The sequence below is a fragment of the Pezoporus flaviventris genome, unplaced genomic scaffold (genome assembly GCF_033815535.1).
Source record: "Pezoporus flaviventris isolate CSIRO_AGI_PZ_B2104156 unplaced genomic scaffold, CSIRO_AGI_Pfla_v1 ptg000029l, whole genome shotgun sequence".
In the NCBI taxonomy this organism is placed as follows: domain Eukaryota; kingdom Metazoa; phylum Chordata; class Aves; order Psittaciformes; family Psittacidae; genus Pezoporus; species Pezoporus flaviventris.
Genome location: NW_026892577.1, coordinates 17245126 through 17263784, shown reverse-complemented (window position 1 = coordinate 17263784; position 18659 = coordinate 17245126). Strand labels below are relative to the sequence as shown.

At 48.9% G+C, this 18659-nt stretch overlaps 1 protein-coding gene across 1 annotated transcript; it reads right to left on the bottom strand.

Annotated features, from left to right (window-relative positions):
• Window positions 1-4001: 4001 nt before the first annotated feature.
• Window positions 4002-15613, bottom strand: WNT8B (Wnt family member 8B). The gene is made up of 6 exons (XM_061459325.1): window positions 15555-15613; window positions 9623-9656; window positions 8230-8368; window positions 7300-7425; window positions 5151-5293; window positions 4002-4721 (listed from the first exon to the last, which is right to left on the bottom strand). The coding sequence occupies exons 1-6, from the start codon at window positions 15611-15613 to the stop codon at window positions 4164-4166; spliced, it is 1059 nt and encodes a 352-aa protein (XP_061315309.1). The 3' UTR covers window positions 4002-4163.
• Between the last annotated feature and the right edge of the window lie 3046 nt (window positions 15614-18659).

Here is an 18659-nt window from a genome sequence, read left to right as displayed (position 1 = left end):
GGCTTCCTGGCTGTCCCCCACCAGGAAGATGGAAGCTGATTTTCAAAGGCAGCACTTGTACAGCATCAGAAGGGGTCATAACACAGGTGAGCTGGTAGCCCTGGAGGTAGCATTTGCTTAACAAGTATATAAGGGAAGTCCTAGCTTTCTGAGATCATTTAACAAGCCTGGTATTTCTTAGATTGTGCCTTTCTGGATCCAGTTATAGAACCCTGTGCATTCCAGCCCCCCCCCTTTAACTCAGGCCACTTGTACTGCTGAGAAATAAGCATGTGTTTTCCATGTATTTCTCAGATGCATTTGACTCTAGTTCCCTCCAGCACACACAGCTCCTGCTACCCATGGACTCGTGCAGAGACTGGCTATTTATCCTGCCTTTGCTGTGAGTCCTTCCCGCTTGCCCCTTTGTCCTCCTGTTGCTCAGTTCTGCTTCAGGTTTACCCCAGAGAGCACTGTCCCTAAAACTCTTAGCAGGGAAACCAGGAAGGGGGAAGCAAGGTGACCCATTCGAGGGTCTTTGAGAGGCTTGTGGTGGAAGCTTGGTGGCCATGGTGCAGTGTATGTCCTTGCAAACCCCGCTGGAAAATTCTCCTCTGTTTATAGCACTATCTCAGCTGGCTGGTAACAGCGTCTGGTCTATGGACAGCAGCTCATCAGCATTGCCTCCTCCCATGTGGGCATATGCTACCACAGCATCCCCTTGCAGCTCGACAGAGAAACCATTTCTGTTGGGAGAGAAGGCCTTTGGGTTGACAAAGAACTGGGAGGGGGGGGCAGTAGGAAAGATCCCTGGGCACAGAGAACAGAGCTCTAATCCTGTTGCTGATAACATCATGTCTGCAGGCTAGGCTTGTGTGTGTTTGGGGGAGTTGGAGGGGCAGAGATTGTTAGGCAGTATTTGTTTGTAAAGCCACTTGCTCTGAAGATAATGCTTGCACTAACTTCTATTGAGGGAGCAGTGTGAGTCCCCACAAAGTCCTTTCCCAAAGTGTCTTTGAAGCCAAGAACCCATTGAAAAGAAGAAAGGCCAAGAGAGGGGATTAGTTTGTTCAGCAGCTGTGAATTTCAGTGGGAGGCTGATGAACTCCAAAGTCTTTGTTGAGATGTTTTTTGTAAGGAGCCCTGCTGGAGGGAGAGACCCACACGGGGGCCACGGCCTTAGACAAGAAGGAATCCGAAGCGGCAGGGAGCTGTAAACGGGCCACAAGGACTTTTCCCAAACACTTTTCGGAAAAGGTGTTGTGAAGAGAGCGGAGGGGGATTAGCATGTGAAATGACACTTTCCATTGACTCCACAGAGGGGAGGGGAAAAGGGCTGGCTGGCTGATTTATTAGCATTTTGTTCCCTTCTCTATTCTGCTTCCACCCAGCAGCCCCCCTCCCCTTGCTCCCCTCCTCCCCGAGCCCTCTAAAGAGGTTTGGATTGGAAAAGGGAGCGGGGGGCTGCCTGTTTGTGTGTCATCTGGGCGAAGGTGACCACCTGGGAAGCTGAATGTAAATATTTCTCCTCTGAGGAATGCGCCTTCATTAAACCGAAATGAATACATGGAAGCATCCAATCCTGCCGCACAATGGCAGCAGGGCTTTTACCGCTCGGGGCTCCTTGCGCCGGGGAGGAGGGACCCTGCGGCCCCGACCTGCTGCTGAGGTCAGCACATTTTGCAGCTGCGGTGTCGCTGTGTTCGCCCAGAGAAGGGAGCGTGCGGCGGTGGGGCTTGTGTTTGTAACGCTCCCCGCGCGGCCCCTGGGCCGACAGGAGGCACTGCGCCCAGTGGGCACGTCCTGGGCTCTGCCATGGCCTTCACAGGCAAACGCGTGGGGCAGTACTGTCGGCAGGGGAGGGATGGGCTGGTACTGTCCCTATGATGTGCTGAGTGAGAAGGAAATGGGAAACGGCTTCCACATCTTCTCCTTTTCTTACCTTTCCAGCTGGCCATGGAATGGTGGGCACAGAGGGGTATGGGGGTATAAGCTGTCCTCTGCCTTGCAGTGGTCCTCAAGCCAGCCCGTGCTGGAGCTTTCCCTGCTAAGTGACAGGCTCTCGCCACATCTTTGCTTTCCTGTCCAAGGATGCATTCCCACCACAGGGACACAGAATCACAGAATCAGATAGGTCGTAAAAGACCTTTAAGACCATAAAGTCCAACTGTTGCCCTAGGACTGCCAAGACCACCACTAAACCATGTCAATGGATGGAGGAACTGCTGACAGAAATGCAAAAGAGACCGCGGGCTAGGCCACTGTGTTAATAAGAACCTGTGAATAAACAGCTGACGATTTGTGTGTGAAGGGAAAGTTTCAGGTTTCCCTGAGAATGGGCCAAGATTGTTTCCTGCAGTTTTTGCGCCAGATTGACATGAATGCTCTTGCTCTGGAGAGACCCCAGTTTGCCGTAGGTGCAGACTGCCACTCCCAATGAAGTAGTCCTAGGATCAAGGGAGTACTTGATAAATAAAAGAGACATACAGGCTGCTAAGTGTCTTCAATGTAGCATCTATGAAGTGGGCAACTGGGCCGCTCTCTGGCACCCTACCCACCCTCTTTGGTCCTGGCAACTGCATTGCAGTTGGATGTAACCTCAAGCAAGTTCAAGGAGAGAGCAGGTCCATTCTCCTCCTGGTGGGGGCTGAGGTTGTGCTGTGTGGAGAGAACTGGTCAGCTCTTCTGATGCTCAACAGATGAGTAAGCAGCTGGGTTTTACTCTCCAGCACTACAACTATGTACATCCACACAATTAGATGAAAAAAGACACCCAACTACTTAGACACAACAATGTTTTGCAAGCACTTGGCTACTGATTTATTGCATTGGCTATTGGTTTACAAGTATTGGCTACAAGACAGGTCTAATGGTGAGTAACAGCTCTGCTGGCTTCTCATCTGGCTAAAGGACACTTCAAGCAGCAAAGCAGATGATAACCTCACAGGCCAGGGGAGATCGCTCTGATGGTGCAATGAGCCTCCCCAGGTCCTGCAGCTGACAGCTTCTTCCCTCCCTACCCCAACCAAGGCAAGGGAACAAAGATGCTTCAACCAAATCTTCCTGCTTCTTGCTTAGCCTATAGAATATATACAATAAGTGGTAGAGGGGAAACTGTTATGTATACATCACAGTAACTGTGCAATAAATTAAACTTCAAAGTGCTTCACTTTCCTATTTACACCACCATTAAATAGTAACTGACATTATTTTCTCAGACTAGGAGGAAGTATTTAGTTAGTTAGCTGACAGGGTAAGAGTGCTTGGCAAGTACACCAGGAGGTGGGGAATAGGTTCAGCTGGCAGCTCTTCTCTGGGAGAGATATGGGAGGAAAGAGGGACTGGAGAACTGTGAGGGCATGTTTATGGCATCAGTTAAGGGCTTTAGCAGGGATGCTGATGTGAAAAGGGAGACCATACCCAAATGCTCAGAAGATATAGAGAAAACATTTTAAAAGCCCATGGTGGGACTCCTCTTTAGGACGGCTGTTTAATAGGCAGATCAAACAGAAGCTTCAATCTCACTTCTGCCATCTCAAATTCAAAGTAAAGCACTGGAGAGCTTAGCAAAGCTGTCAAAGGATGGGAAGTGATGCTATGGGACTTGTGGAGGCTAGCTTACTGCAGGAAGGAATTGCACACCTTTTCTATTCCCTCATAATGTAGTATGTAATAAAAGGTAGTAACAACTTTTTTAATTCCTCTATTTTTTTAGGGTACTAGAAATATCTTCTGGTGTAGAGATTACCACTCTGGGTTTCCCAACTCTGGTGGTGCCATCTCGCTTCCTTGTGCTTTCCTAAGTGTTGATCTCACTTAAAAGCTCAGAGTAGTTGGTTGCTGGATAACAGACAAGCTCAAAAAAGCAGGAGCCATTGAGACTGCCTGTGTATCCAACAAGAAAACCATAGTCACTGGATAGAGTGACTCTGAGTTGAACGAACCAAATCTCACCTTGCTTTGCCAACGCTTAAGGGTCTTACCAGAAGTCATCCACCCACTACACTAATGGGAAACGCCGTGTATGGCTAAGGCCTGGGGTCTCATATAAGCTCTTTACCCAGCCCCTTGTGTGGCAGCACTGGGGATGAGACAGAACTAAGCCAAAGGAAACGGTGCTGGGGGCTGATGGGGAGGGAAGGAGAGAAGAGGGGCAGACGGGACCACGGAGGAGCAGAAACAAGTTAGAGCTTTCTCTTGAGCTTGCGCCCGGCCCCACCACCGCCGCTGCGCTCCCGCTTCTCCTTGCGGACACAGAAGTATTTGGTGACGCGCTTGCGGCACTGCTCGCACCGCACAGCGCAGCACCAGTGGAACTTGCAGTTGCAGCTCGACACCATCTCAGCTCGCCTCTCCTCCACCGCCAGCCCGCAGTCCCCACACAGCCGCCGGCAGCTCCGCTTCTCCCACTTGCTGAGCGCCTTGCCCCGCTTCAGGCACTCCCTGCCCTCCGTGCCCAGCAGCCCCAGCGTCTTGTTCTCCAGGCAGTAGTCAGGAGAGTCTTCCAAATGGACCAGTTCCTTCTTGGAGATGGAGCTGAAGGTCTCGGCGATGGCACCCCGGCTGGCAGCACTGTTTCCTGCACCTTGCAGCAAGTCCACCTTTAGGGCTTTGTGGTACCTCTCCTTGAGGTAAGTGCCCACCTCCCGAAACTCAGGCAGCTGCAGCCAGCAGGTCTGGGTGGTGCAGCTCCCTGACACACCATGGCACTTGCAAGTCCGCTTCATGGTCCCTTTCACAGCCTACGGGGTGAGGGAGAGAGAGGGGATTCAGGAAAAAGCCCACAGGGGTCATTTCATACAGCAGTACATGGAGAAACATGGTTCCAGGCCCTTCAGGACTGGTTTGCCATTGACTCTCCCTGCACAGTGGTCCTGCCCAGGGGTTGTTGGCTTAAAGCTCACAGATTTGCTTCTCCATGGTACTCCTCTACTTGAACAGGGAGAAAGAGGGCAGCAGGAAGCCATTAACAGTGTAATCACGGAAGGTTTGCTATCTTACAACAAGCACTACCCATCACGTCAGCACTGCTGCCATCTCCTTCTCCTTGACAGGGTGGTTGTTTCTTCTGGACATGTGCTTTCAGCCGCAGCAAGTTGTGACTGTGCACAGTGAATGGCCAGAGTCAATCTGGTGTGCACTCTCAGGTCTGGGGGGAGAGAGGGGCTCACCTTTCTACCCGCCTCATTGTTATGCAGGTTCATAGCAGCTCTGGCATCTTGTCCAGTCTCCAGGGCATCCACAAACTGCTTGGAAATGGCTTCCCCAAAGCCCACGTTATCGCTGCAGCCTCCCCACAGCCAGCCTTGGCCCCCTAGGAAAGATGAGATGAGTGACGTTAGGGAGCCAGCCCCTCGCCTACCTGGCTTGTGGCTCTGAGGATGAGAAAGGGTCTCAGAAGTGATGGGAGGGAATGGAGGCTGTGGGGCAAATCCAGCCTTTTGCCTCTTGATACTCCCCAACTCCCTCCCCTTCAGCTCATGCATTTCTGTTGAAGCCTGGATAGTAGGATAGGACATTGCCTGCATGAGGCAATGTCCTGTGTGACAAACTCAGGAATTTCCAGGCTTTCTATGGAGCAGGATTCAGAAGCTGTTCATTATCATGCGTTAGCAGCTATATTGATAAAGCTTTGGGTCTTCATCAACTTCCCTCAAACCCTGACTTGAGCTGGTTCAGTTTGACTTGCAGGGACACCGTCTTGCTAACATGGATTAGCAAACTGATGGAGTCATCCTGGTCAGAAAGAACAGATTCCCCTCTGCTAGCAAACCCCTGCCTGGCACACACATATCGAGGAGGCCCTCTTTTTGGTACACCCAGAATCCTGATGATCAGGCCTCAGAAGGGTCTGATTTTCCAATTATCATAAAGAAGCAAAGGAATCAGCACACAACTGGGAAACTGCATAGCAAGATGCGGAGGGTACTTCTCCTAACTGTGTGGGAGCTTGGTAACAGCTCAGCTGACTGGGAACATGTCATGCAATTTGCTTCTTTTCCTCCTAGAGAAGAATGCCACATCCTTTGTGAAGATTTGAGATCTGGAGCATTCTGACTGTAACACGCCTTGGAGTTGTGGTTTAATGGCCTTGAGTCTCTCTTGAAAGGCCTGGCCCTTGCCCGGGCTTCACCAGAGCATGGAGGTCCCCTCTCTCATGGGAGGCAGGTAATTACAGTGGATAATGAAGTCCAAATCAAGTGCTTGGGACCAAAGGAAGAATGCAAACCCTTCACCAACTTGGATTCAGCGCAACAGCATTTAGAATTGAATCACACTGTTTCGGACAAACCCAAATGTTTTCTTTACTTCCCAAGGTTTTCAGTTTATAGTGGAAAATTTTCATAAAAACAGCTGTTTCGGAGCAAGGAAGTGTAGCATGACTAACTCAGTTTTCCAGAAGAGATAAAATTTGGTGTGTCATTGCTCTGCTAGAGATGGGCTATGCCACATCTCAGACACCTAAGCACCAGTGGCTGTTTTAAAACTATTAGCAAATAAAGCAACTTGTTAAATACTGGGTATTCCAGGGGAGTTTGTCATAAACTGACACATACTAACTCTGGTGCTGCTGTGTGAAGCAAAGCTTTTAAAGGATTTGGTAATTTGACATTAGACATCTTTCATTTCAAAACAAAAGACTGAAATGTCAATGTTTTCCATGAAAGCTGAGCCAAGAGCTGGAACAGTGCAGCTGGGGGTTCTCTACACAGGATTCCTTAGTGGCTGCAGGCCTGGGTACCACTGCGATGGGAACAGGATTAAAGGCTGTGTGCTACCACAGCGGTTCTCCTGGCTATGCTCTCGTGTGCCTGCCATGCTGGCAAACATTGGAGGGCTTTATGAATGCCACCCTGCTTTACCTCCTGGTAAGTGTGCTCTGGAGCCACCCTGGTCTTGCTGACCCTGGGAGTCCTGAGGTACCTGGTCAGAACTGCTCTAACCAGACCTGCCATTTAGATGCACGACATCAGATCCTCTCCTCTGCCTTATGGTACAGTCATTCCCTCCAGCAGCTTAAACAGAGTTGTTCTTAATTTGAACCAGGAAAACTGCCACCCCATTCTGCTTTCATGCTCATTTAGAAAGTAATGGAAAACATCAAGGGCTTGGCCTCAGCTGGTGTAAACTGGAGGTGGCCCCATTAGCTTCCACAGAGCTACTTTGGTTTGAGCCAGGCAAAGCTCTGCTCTGGGTACTACTTCCGGGTGCAGGGACCAGGAAGAGGAGTTGTTTGTTTCTGAAGGCCTCAGTAGAGGAGAGAAGAGCTGTCTCTGCTGCCAGGGATGTGAAGAGGGATGGCCGCTGGCCTCTCCTTACCCAGCTGTCCATTGCGGGAGTCGTCACAGCCACAGTTGTCAAAGTCCCCCAGGCTGCAGTTCCGGGTCAGCGTGTACATGACGCCTGCGGAGCTGATGGCATGGACAAAAGCGGTCTCCCGGTTTGCTGCCAAATGGGAATACAAGGGGAGCAGATTCCACAATGAGACCAGTGTTGGAAATGACTCCTGCCATGCAGGAGACAGTGCAGGAAGAGACCTGCAATGGGCAGGGCTTTCTGGAGTGGAGAAGAAGCCCTACGTGTCAGATCAGCTTTGTTTTGGCTTGAACTGCACAAAGACAGAAGTTCCCAAATCCAAACCAGAATGACTCGTGCCATTTCCAAGAGTGCAGATAAATTTAGCACTTGGCTCTCCCTGTGGGAGCTCGGCGGTAGCGATACAGCACAGCCAGCCAAATGTCCCCATATCTCACTAACACACTCCAGAGGGAAAGTGGCCTTCTCCAAGGATCAAACAGCTCCTTCCCCACAGCCCTCTTGAGTCTTCCCTTCTGCTGGACACTGTGCAGGGCTCAGAGCAGTGACCATACACCTACCCACCAGGATCAGTGTAGCAATCACCTGACTTCGCTGAGCCCTTGGCTCTCATTTAATACCTGCAAGGCCTGCATCTGAGCAGATAACTTTGATCCCAGTCCCTGAGCATTACCTTGTGCTGTAATTGCCTCCGCAAGACCCCACTCTAAAACCCCTCTCCACCTCTGCCTGGGGCCCTGGTCCCTTGTCTGCTGCCGGTCCCTCCACACCAGGCCTGTCTCTTGTACAGCACCCCTGGGCATTCCCGGGACAAGCATATCGCAGGTGGGGACGGGGAAGAAAAGGAGGCACTTGAGAGGGGTCCCCCCGGCCCTAACCTGCAGCGGGAGGGGGGGGGTGGGTGCCGGTAGTGGTATCCACTGCTGTCCTTACCGCTGCGCAGCCCGCCGTGGCTGGAGAGCTGCAGTGCTCTCTCGGGGCAGTTCCAGCGGTCCCAGGCGAACTGGAACTTGCACTCCTCGATGCCGCTCTGTGCCCCGGCCGCCACACTGCTGGAGTAGATGAGGTAGGCCTAGGAGCACAGCAGCGGGTCAGGAGGGGAATGGTGTGTGCCCTGCGCAGCTCCCCTAACAATGGGGCAAAACCTCAGGTGTTTGAGTGTCAAAATCGTCTGGGTGCATCGGCCAGCATGCAGAGATAAGCCCCGTGGGTGACAGGATGGGAATGTCCCCAGGCTACTCTTAGGACAGTCACTCAGCAGCTCTAGTTTCCATCACACACAGTGCAAAGCTGGTGTAGCCCCAGCCCCAGCGGTGGGGCTGATGCAGGCGTAACTTTCCTGCCTTGTGCTGCATATTATGGGTCCTGCTGCTTTGGGGTCTAGATGGATGGTGAAGCACAGTGCAAAACAAGAGGCAGAACATGGCCCCAGGCTCCCCAGGAGGCTGGCTTTCAATTGAAAATTACTTGCATGCCATTTTGCAGAGACAAGATGAACAGAGCTGAGGTCTCCAGGCTTGGCTCCCTGGAGAGCACTAACAGCAGCGAATGCATTTTGTGCTGTGCTGGGTCAGAGCCTGAGTCTCCTGAGGAGAAGGCTGAGCCAGGTTAGGAGGTGTGCCAGACAGCCCTGCCATGGGGAACCTTTTATCTCCCCAGTGTGAGAGGAAGCAGAGCCTTCTCCTCAGAGACCACGGAGCCCCAGGCCAGCCACTGCCGCAACCTGCCCTCTCCGTCACGGGAGACCCAGGGGAACAGAGGGTGCTCTGAGGCAAGGTCACTCCACTGCAGCATTAAGACCTGTAGAAAGAACCAGATGGGCTTGGAGGTGTTCCTGGAGAACAGCCAGAACAAAAATGGGGCGAATTTTACAATGGGTCCTGGCTAGGAAAAGAAGCCTCTGAAAGAGGGGTACAAGGAGGCATGGGGTCAGAAACACTGAACAAGGTCCTGGCAATTCCAGCTGTGTTCCTTGGGGAGGTGTGTTCTGCAAGGCCTATAGAAAGTACCTTTCCAGCTCAATGAAGGTGGGTTCTGATGCTAACCTGATCATCAGGAGGCAATAGATGGCAAGTGACACCCTCAGCTGGTGCCAACAGACAAACTCCAAAATCTGGCCCCAACCAGCTTAAAAGTACCTTTGGTTGGGGAGCCCAAGGAATTGCAGCTTGTAGCAGGTCACTCCTGATGCTCCTGTCCTGCTGCTGGCAACATGGGGGTGAGGGGAGCTCTGGCTAAGGCTGCATGGAGAGAAGTGGGAAGGAGCAGCCCCTCCCTCCCTGGGTTTAGTGGAACCAGCGACAGAGATCAAAGGGTTTTCTCTTACCTTGGGGCCCGTCATCAGGAAATTATTCACTGACCTGGAAGACAGAGACGGTGTCAGAGGGAGGGGGTGATGGTGGAGGGGCCTGGGGAATGCCTGGCATCCCAGGGCTCTCCTCTCACCCCCACAGCCTGCCTGTCTCCTGGCTGCAGGCACCTTTGGTCTCCCCCCTTTCTGCTCCCTGTGAGCCAGGATGCTGCTTTCTCCTTCCCCCACACCCTGCTTCTCCAACCAGGCTGCAACCCTCCCGCTGCTCCCTCCTTTTGCTTTTCTCTGCACATCTACCCTTCATGCCAATCCCTCCATTTTTCTAGTGTTTTCCTTTTCCACCAGCCTTGCTTTTTACCTTACCAAGCTGCTTCTTGGCTTAACTCAGGGTAGTGTTGCCCCCAGTGCCAGGAGCTGGACTATGCCAAGGGAAGGAGGAGGTCACACCGCTGTTCCTTCACAGTGTGTGTCCTGGCAGCATCTCTTCAGCTCACGGTCCTTTGTTTTCTTGTGGTGCCAGCACTGGCTGCCCGCACTCTCCCCTTGGAGTGGTAGCTGAGCACAAACACGCTTATCCTTCCCATCCTGCTGGGCACTGCATGGGGGGCAGTGAGGGTTCAAGGGGAAGGTGTGAGGTTCTAGCCAAAACAACTTCCTGGAGTTCCCACTGAAGGTGTGAAGGGATTATCTCCAAGGACCGCAAGGCTGGTCTTCATCACTCAGAGGCCTACAGAGCAGACCCAATGCTGGCCTGTCCAAGACTCTTCCTCCAGCAAGAAAGCCTGTTTCAGTCCAGCATTAGGACTCTATGGGGTTCAGTGACCACCACTGGGAATCCACCACTCACCATGTAGGGAGTGAGTGGGAAAAATGCTAGAGCAGGCACTGAGAGGAACCGGGCTTCTCCTTGAGATTATGTTCTGCTCCAAATGCTGGATGTCTCCCAGTGAAGGATGCCTTTCCTTTTCAGCTAGCCCTTATAGAGCCTTAACCTACATCTGTCCCTTGAGTGGAGAAGCAAGCTCAAAGCTGCAGTTGGGCTACCTGGGCTACCTTGGGCTACCTGTTTGCTGCTTTTTCTAACTCCTCTCCATTCCCTGAAAATACAGTAGCTGGGTGACCATGGCTGGATGTAGAGGAGAAAGGTGTAGGTTAGGGTAAGGCTTTTCTCCCTGTGTGTTTTCAAGTGATGCTGTCTGGAGCCACAGGTATCCCTGGTAAAGGAGAGAAAGGCACTGTCCTGTTCTGCTACAAATCCAGCATGGAGAATGTGGATGCATCCCAGCATGGCACTGAGTACAGGCAGGAGCAGGCACTGCCATCCCAGACCGGGGGACAAAATGTAGCCATGCTGCAGCCATGCCATGCACATGGGGGCAGACAAGGTGGCAGGACTGGTGCTCAGACATCAGACGCATGAGAGACTTAGAGAGGGCATTTCCCTGCCGTGGAAAACCACTCGTGTGGTTGGTGAGCCTGTTCACCTGCACTAGAACTGCCCTCAGATGTCCTCTCCGAAGTACGCCACAAAAAGGTGATCTCATTATTTCAGCTTGGTAGAAATCACAAGAAACCCAACCTTTGCTGTTGCTCACAGTTTAGTCAGAACTGAGAGAAAGTTTGCAAAGTTTTACTCTGGCAAGTCTAATTTTTTATTTTTTTTTTTGGTGGAAATTCATCTGTATTGATGGAGCTTGCATTGGGAAATATTCCCCTGGGCCAAAACAGGAGGGAGAGGGCTGTGCCAGAGCACTGTGAGAGCAGGAGATCCTTTCCCTTTGTTCCAGGCCTGGGATTCAGACCCAGCTGCGCTCCAGCCCCCGTGGGTACTTTAGCACGAAGTCGATGGCTGTTTTGCAGAGGAATTTTCCTTTGGGAGCTGCTTCTGCATTGTACAGCTAATTAAATATTTCCTGGGACTTGGAGAGACGGCATCTGTAGCCGGGTGATTAGAGCATCGGGTGACCTGAATCACACAGGGCCATGAACCTGGGGCTATTCAGACTGTGTAAGCTCCATGGGTCCCCATCCTAACGCAACTGGGTAGCAGCATGAACAAGTCATTTTTCCATCTGGTTTCCCTCATGTCTTTTGCCTTGACCTTAAGTGCTTTGCTATGGGGACCACACTCAGAATGGTGTCAGTGTGAATCTGAGCCCCTGGTAGCAGCTGTGAGAAAGCCCTGGCAAAATGCTCCTGTATAGGCAAGATCTAGAGAACTGCAAGTCCTTTCTTATCTTGCTGTTGTGGCCAAAACAAGAGATACATCCCACCTGCTTTGCTTCCTACCCGGGTAGGAAAAGCTGAATTCACAGCATGCAAGAAGGATTTGCTTCAAACCGTTGCTGGCCTTATCTTGGATTAGGAACATCTGAGCAGTTAGAAGGGTAGCTTTAGGAGGAGGACAGTAATCCACAAATTCAGGGTTTACAGCAAACCAGGCTGTTAGCAGGTGTCAATTGACATAACTGCATTGAAGCAGAGGATCTGTTCCTCACAGGATAAACCTCAAGGTTCACAAAAAGGCCAAGTTCAGGATATGTTGGTTCATCACCTGCAGCTGAAAAAATGGTACAGTAGCAATTTCCCAGCAGGATATTCTAAACTTTTTTATTAAGTCAGAGAGACAGAAGGCATTTTCACTGAGCTCTCTGATCAATGGGCAGGCACGCTGCTGAGCAGGTTTGTAGGACTTAGACAAGTAAAGGATTAATTTAGACTGGTACACCTGACCCCCCACATTTAACTCCTGCAGCTGCAAGTGGGTTTGGGAGAAGGGGAGACGGGACTGTTGTATGGCTGGAGGCTAGCTGAAATTCTTCATTTTTACACTGAGAGGGAAGGAAAGATAATAACAGAAACAAAATCTGTGCTCTTTGTCTTTGCTCATATGATCTAGCTAAGCAAAATGCGTATCTCTTTTGGATATAGTCTCCAACAAGGGCAGGGAGTAATTAAGCCACAGATGTAGTGCAAAACTGCTAATGCTACTAGAGTCATCCCTGTGCTACAAATAGGAATCACTATGAAAATTAATCTCTTCATTTTTGTCTCTGTAGTGTGATTTTTATTATTTCTACTAATTTTCCATACCACTGTAAAGTGGAATGTAACGCTAAAAACTAACCAGTTAGGTGCATCCACAGCAGGTGTAAACCAGCCCCCATGACTTCAGTGTCACCACACTGATTTAAAACTTTCTGAAATCACACACTTCAAAGGAACCATTTGACATTATTTCCCTTATCTAAGAAAGCTCACAGGGTTTTAGATATCTGAACCTCTTTCCCTCTACCTTCAAACTCCAGCACAGTGCTACGGGACTGAAGTGGAGCAGAGACAGCCATCAGAAGGTAGAGAGAGGAGTCCCACCGAGTTCTTCAGCCCTATTCCCAGCCCATGCAGAGCCCTGGGAAGGGCACGCTCCTTCCCTCACTGCAACTCCATGCATCCAAGTAAAAGACAAATCTAGGGCAAGTGATTTTCTCTGCATCTGCTATTAGGAAATTGTCTCAAAGCTAATTAATATATATAACAGGAGTTCTCTATTGCAATTTTATTGAACCCGAAAACAAATAACCCTGCCAAGCAGCTGTCCCATTATATTTTACACATATCTGATGCTAATAAGTCTCTGATAATTTCTGCTCAGTTGCAACTTTAAGCAATAACACCACCTCCCTCCTCACTTTAATATGCCCCAAGAGCCTTACGAAACCTCCTGTTAAAGTATTTGATAACTTATCAGCTGCTCATGCTACTGTGCTGCTGGCTCAGCCCTTCAGAAAATTATAAAGCTGTATTTACACTAATGACACTACTGTAAATACAGAAAATGGATACAATTTTGCTTTGGATCTGGGTTTCATTCTCAAGTACTGCTCCGCTAAGTTGCTAGAAAACCAGTGACACCGAAAACTAAAGGCAATGGCACAGATGAAATGTAAAAAACATTCAGAAACGAGCTGCTGTTAGAGATTGATACATTATTCCCATGGGATAGAACAGGCAGCAACTCAGTAGCATTTGGAGCCTTACTTTTTTATTCTATTTCATTTCTCCTATTCTATTTCTTTTTAGGTTCCTAAATGCAACCCTGACATTTTGCTCATCTAGGAACACATTGACCATTCAACCTAGCTAACACGGTAGAGTCTAATCCATGCTCACAGAAGGGAAGTGGCCACATATATACATATAAACCATTACTGTTGAACTATATTGTCCCCCACTCCCAATTCTCGCAATTAAATCATAGGAAGAAACTATCTTCTTGTGTTTCAAACTTCTGGATCAGATAAAGAAGACCAGCAAAAATTGCAAGCAGATTATTGTATGATTCCCATGAACCTTGCTTTTTTTTCTCCTCAAGATCTAAGGGACGGGATCTCTAATATGATAGTTTTGAATAAAGTTTGCAATTTTACTTTCTCTTAGGAAATCATGACCTATGAGCCCCAAGCAGAGAGAAACAGGGCTTTCTTGATAGATATAAACTTTCCTCTTAGATAAAAACTTCTGAAAGGCAGACAGTGAATTCAGACATCCAATTTCCATTGAAAATGCCTGGGATTTCTGTATTTAAGTCTACTTTGTGCTCTGAAATTTCTCCCCTTTGAACTGTTTCTTTAAAAGGTTGATTTTAAAAAAATTTTTATGTATTCTAAACCTGTTCATATTGAGGAAAGCAAGACACAGACAGCAGAAAGATAAAGATATAATCAGAATGAGTTCTCGCCTATCTCTGCATAAAGTACATATTCCTCTTTTTTCCAGAAGGGAGATTCATCTGGAGTTTGCTGCTGTATAATATTTGGACATATACAAATTGACACACATTCTTTTAATGAAGGGAGTAGAAAATCTCTGCAAGAACATAAATTTCCCTCCCAGCCTAACAGGAGCAAGTTCCCATTTACTCCTGAGTTTCTCTCTCTGTAAGTTTGTTTTCTCCATCCATGGTAATAACCCTGGAGATCTGCTATGAGGGAAGCAGGGGATTTTGGTAATTGAACGGGAGAAGACTTTCCTTGCTGTTAGCGATGAGTTTGTTACCTGCAAAGCAAGATTCCCTAGGGCATCACAGAAATGGAGAATAAATTCAGTAAAATTTACTACTGCTCAGTAAAAACCACAAAGGAAAAAACACCTACAGAGGCAGATCAGTTTAGTCCATCTGGGTATGGTATAAATACACCCTGCAAGGAATGACAGGAGATTTGATGCAGCTGTAATGCCTTTCTGCTTGCCCTTATAAAACAAATCTAAAACCATCTTTAGGACAGATCAGGATGCCCACAGGAGATCACTGCAGGTTTGCAGACAGGGGAGCTGGTCTGACAGGACCCAGGTAGATGGGAACCAAGCTTTAGCAATCTCCACAGCAAAAGCTTCTCCCCAGGAAATCCTAATACGTGCATTTCAGACATGTGTAATCCTGACCCTGTGCCTGCCAAGGAGCCTGGGTCTCGGGCTGCTCATCCGGAATGATGCTCCTGCAGATCTAACTCACCCCTGCTGGCTCTGAGCTCTTAATCAGGGACTGTCTTATTTGGGGAGCATGGGAGAAGCCCCACTTGATTTGATTAAGACCAGAGACAAGCTGACTGTGAGTCTTTGGAGAAACAGAAATCCCTGGCTTTCCCATTTGGTTATCTTCCCAGTTGGAAGTGAGGGACCAGATCCTCTGCTTCCACTCTCCCCTACTCTGTTCTACTGTGGCTCAGGATTTGGCCCATATAGTTATTGCTGGGAGGTGTGGGGGAAAACTAGATCTAACCTCTCTGCCAACGAGCGTGTTGGGACTTAGTTAAATATCTGGTCCCATTAAAGACTAGAACGGAGGTAAGTGGGAAAGGGGACATTTAGGAAGGTGAAGAAGAATTTCCTTAGGTGTCCAGGTAGAGCACCTGCCTGTGATACAGACTGAGGTGCTCTCGATACTCACCAGGCACAGCAGGATTGGAAGAAGGGAGTGAGGAAGAAGATGCCCAGATAAGGGTCCATGTGAAATATAAAATCCAAATAAAAAGAGAGAAAGATCCTAAAAAACCTTGGGTGCCACCAGAGGAAAAAGAAAATAAAAAAAAAAGGAAACACAACAGAATTAGGGAAGGGATGGAGCTATTTTCCACCCGGCTGTCCTAGTGTGATGAAGAGGCGTATGCCTCCTGAATCCCAAGTTCTGCGAAGGGTAACCAATCCTAAAGTAAGAGCTAAAGGGGGTTGGTGAAATGGAGCCGCAGAACTTCCTAAGAAGAGATTATCTACTTAATTAAAGATTTTTTTTTTTCCCTAAGTCCTTCAGCCAATCAGGACTCAAGTGCCAGAGAGAGATTGAACTGATGAAAAGAACACCCCAGGTTCCTCGAAGACAAATGCACCACGAAAGGGATAAGAGGGAGGGAAAAGGGGAAAACAAAAAAATAAAGAAAGAAAGGGAAAAAGAGAGAGAGAGGGATAACGAAAGAGACAGCAAATCCCTTAAATAATCACTGGATTCAATTTCCACCACACTGCCCTGCCTCTCCATCCCCTGCAATGGCAACTGGAAGGGCTGCTTTCAGCGTGCCCTTGCCTCCTCTTGACATCGCTGGGTGTGCTGGGTGCTCTGGGGTTGTGGGCTTGGGTTTGGGCTACCTGTGCCTGCTGCTTGGAGGCCATGCAGTGAGCCTCAGGGAGATAGCTGGGAAACAGATACATGAGCATCATCTCTGCCTCAGTCTCCCCCAGGAATTTAAGCGAAATCAGGACCAGTTCCTAGCTCCATCCGGTCCTCCTTCATCATGGTGACCTGCTCCTTCTTCTCCACCTCCTGTTTGCAACATGCCACTCTCATTCCAGGACAAAGGCCTCTGACTAAACCTTCCCATTCTTCCTTATTTTTTGACTTTTGGGATTTCCTATGAAGTCCATGGGAGGTGGTCTTTGGTTTGGGACAGTCAGCAGTTTCTCAGTGACATCTTATTCCAGGCAAATAGCTGCTGGAGCTACTTAGAAGTGCATCCAGCCTGTGCCCCTGGCCACATAGGACATCCTAGTTACTGTCACACTGCCCACCACAGCCACTCTGACCAGCCCCAGCTCAAGAGGACCCCCTGTGCCACCGTGTCCCAGCATCATAGGAGCAACTTCTCCACACTATAGAGCTCATTTTTGTGCTGTGGACATAATCAGGTAAACCGTGGGCTAAGACCAGTCAAACTCATTTCACCTGGGGTGCAGGTGCTGGACAGAAGAGCTGGACCAGGGCAGGATTTGAAGGGGAGTGAGAGTCTGCAGTAGAGCCATCAAGCAGGGCTGGCGGGAGCTCTTGGGGCCACCTCAGGTGGATGGAAATCCCTCCTGAATTGTGCAGCTCTGGGGAGGGAAACCCGCCCAGCAGAGATCTGCTCTCAGCTAGACTTTGGCCATCCCCTGCCAGAGACCAGCTCTGCTCAAGCCATGGTGATCCAGCTGGGCACAAGCAGGGTACAGCACACAAGGAACTGCTGGCAAGATGCTACCTTTGCCCAGAGTGCTGCCCCAGAGCTCTCACCCTAGGAGTGGCTGAACAGTTTTCACGGACCTAGGTGAGGAGAAAATGCAATTACTGATCCCAGGGCCAGCTGTGCTTCCCAGCTGCATCCTACTGCAGCAAGGCTGAGGGTATTTGCAGTAAGTAAAGGTCTAGGTTGAGAAGCTGTGAGCACTTTAAAGACTAAGGTATTACGTACAATGAGGAAAAGCTTGCAGATTTATCTAATAGAAAGTAAAACACCAGAAACTGAAAGGTGAAGGAAATAAGCTTTTTATTATTTATTTATTATATGGAAATAGAATTTCAATGCTGTGACGTTCAACAGGGCTTAGTGGTTTTGGTTGGGTTAATTCAATGGTTTTGGTGGCTGTGCTCTCCCTCCCACAGGAGGCTGTCCCTGACTCAGTGTAGAGAGCAACTGCGGAGGTTGATGCTGCCTCAGGGGAGCTGAAGGGCTGCTGAGGCTGCCTGCCCTGCAGCGGCTCAGCCCCACCAGGGTGGTGCTGGTGAGGTGCAGGCGATGCTCCCATCTTGCACTTGGCATTTATTTCCTAGGACAGGAAGAAGAATTCTAGTTGTTTCTTGTAAGTCTCCAAATGCCTGCTTCAGGACTCTTGAACCAGAGTTCTTTAATTCCTCAGGTCCAGCAGCGACAGCATTTTGAATCATGCAACACTTGAGACATGTCTCAACTGACTGGAAAGGAAGAACACTATTGGGCTTACAGGGTGAACTATTTCTCTTTATTCCAAGACAAATTATGTAATGGGATTGCAAAAAAAGAGGAAATAAATAATTGTAAGTGGGTCTAAATAAAGAGGAGGAATTTACTTTTTCTTATTAGCTGTTACCAGAGGCAGCCAGGCCTTCCTCCAAGCTCAGAGCAGCAACAGCAGCACCAGGGTGTTTCACAGCCAGCAGCCCCCCCAGTCAACTTCTAATTTCAGTTAAATGCAACAGCCATATTCCTGGAAACAAGCATGTTTTTTCAAGTCAAAGGGGCTGGAGGCAAGCCTGAAACAAAACTGTCCCAGACATATTTCAAAGATTTAATTACAGCTCTCAAAGGCTGTTTAATAGGCTCTATGAGGTACTCTCTAAAGATGCAAAATTGTTTTATAATGTTCCTCAAATTTTGTTATTGTTACTGACAAAAGCTCTGTAAAGTTTCTAAAATGGCCCCAAAGAGCATTAAAATAAACTTTATGTCCAGAAAGACTGGTATATTATCACATCTGACCTGCTGGCCAATACAGATCTCTATTGACCTTTGCACTGAGTGCTATAATGCGGTTTTGACTATTTGCTCATCTCGCAGAACAGCAGACAGGGTTTGAAGACAACAGGAGGTACAGAACCTGCTGTGATCTATGGCAGTTTGTTAAAAAACCCAACCCAAAACATTAATGTAAGATGTCCAAGTTTAATTTTCAAAGAACAGGGATGATCTGAACTGTCCTTAAGGAGCTAGTACAAGTAATCACAGAAAGAGTAATGCTCCTGCTGCCTTCCACACTGGTACCAATGCTACTG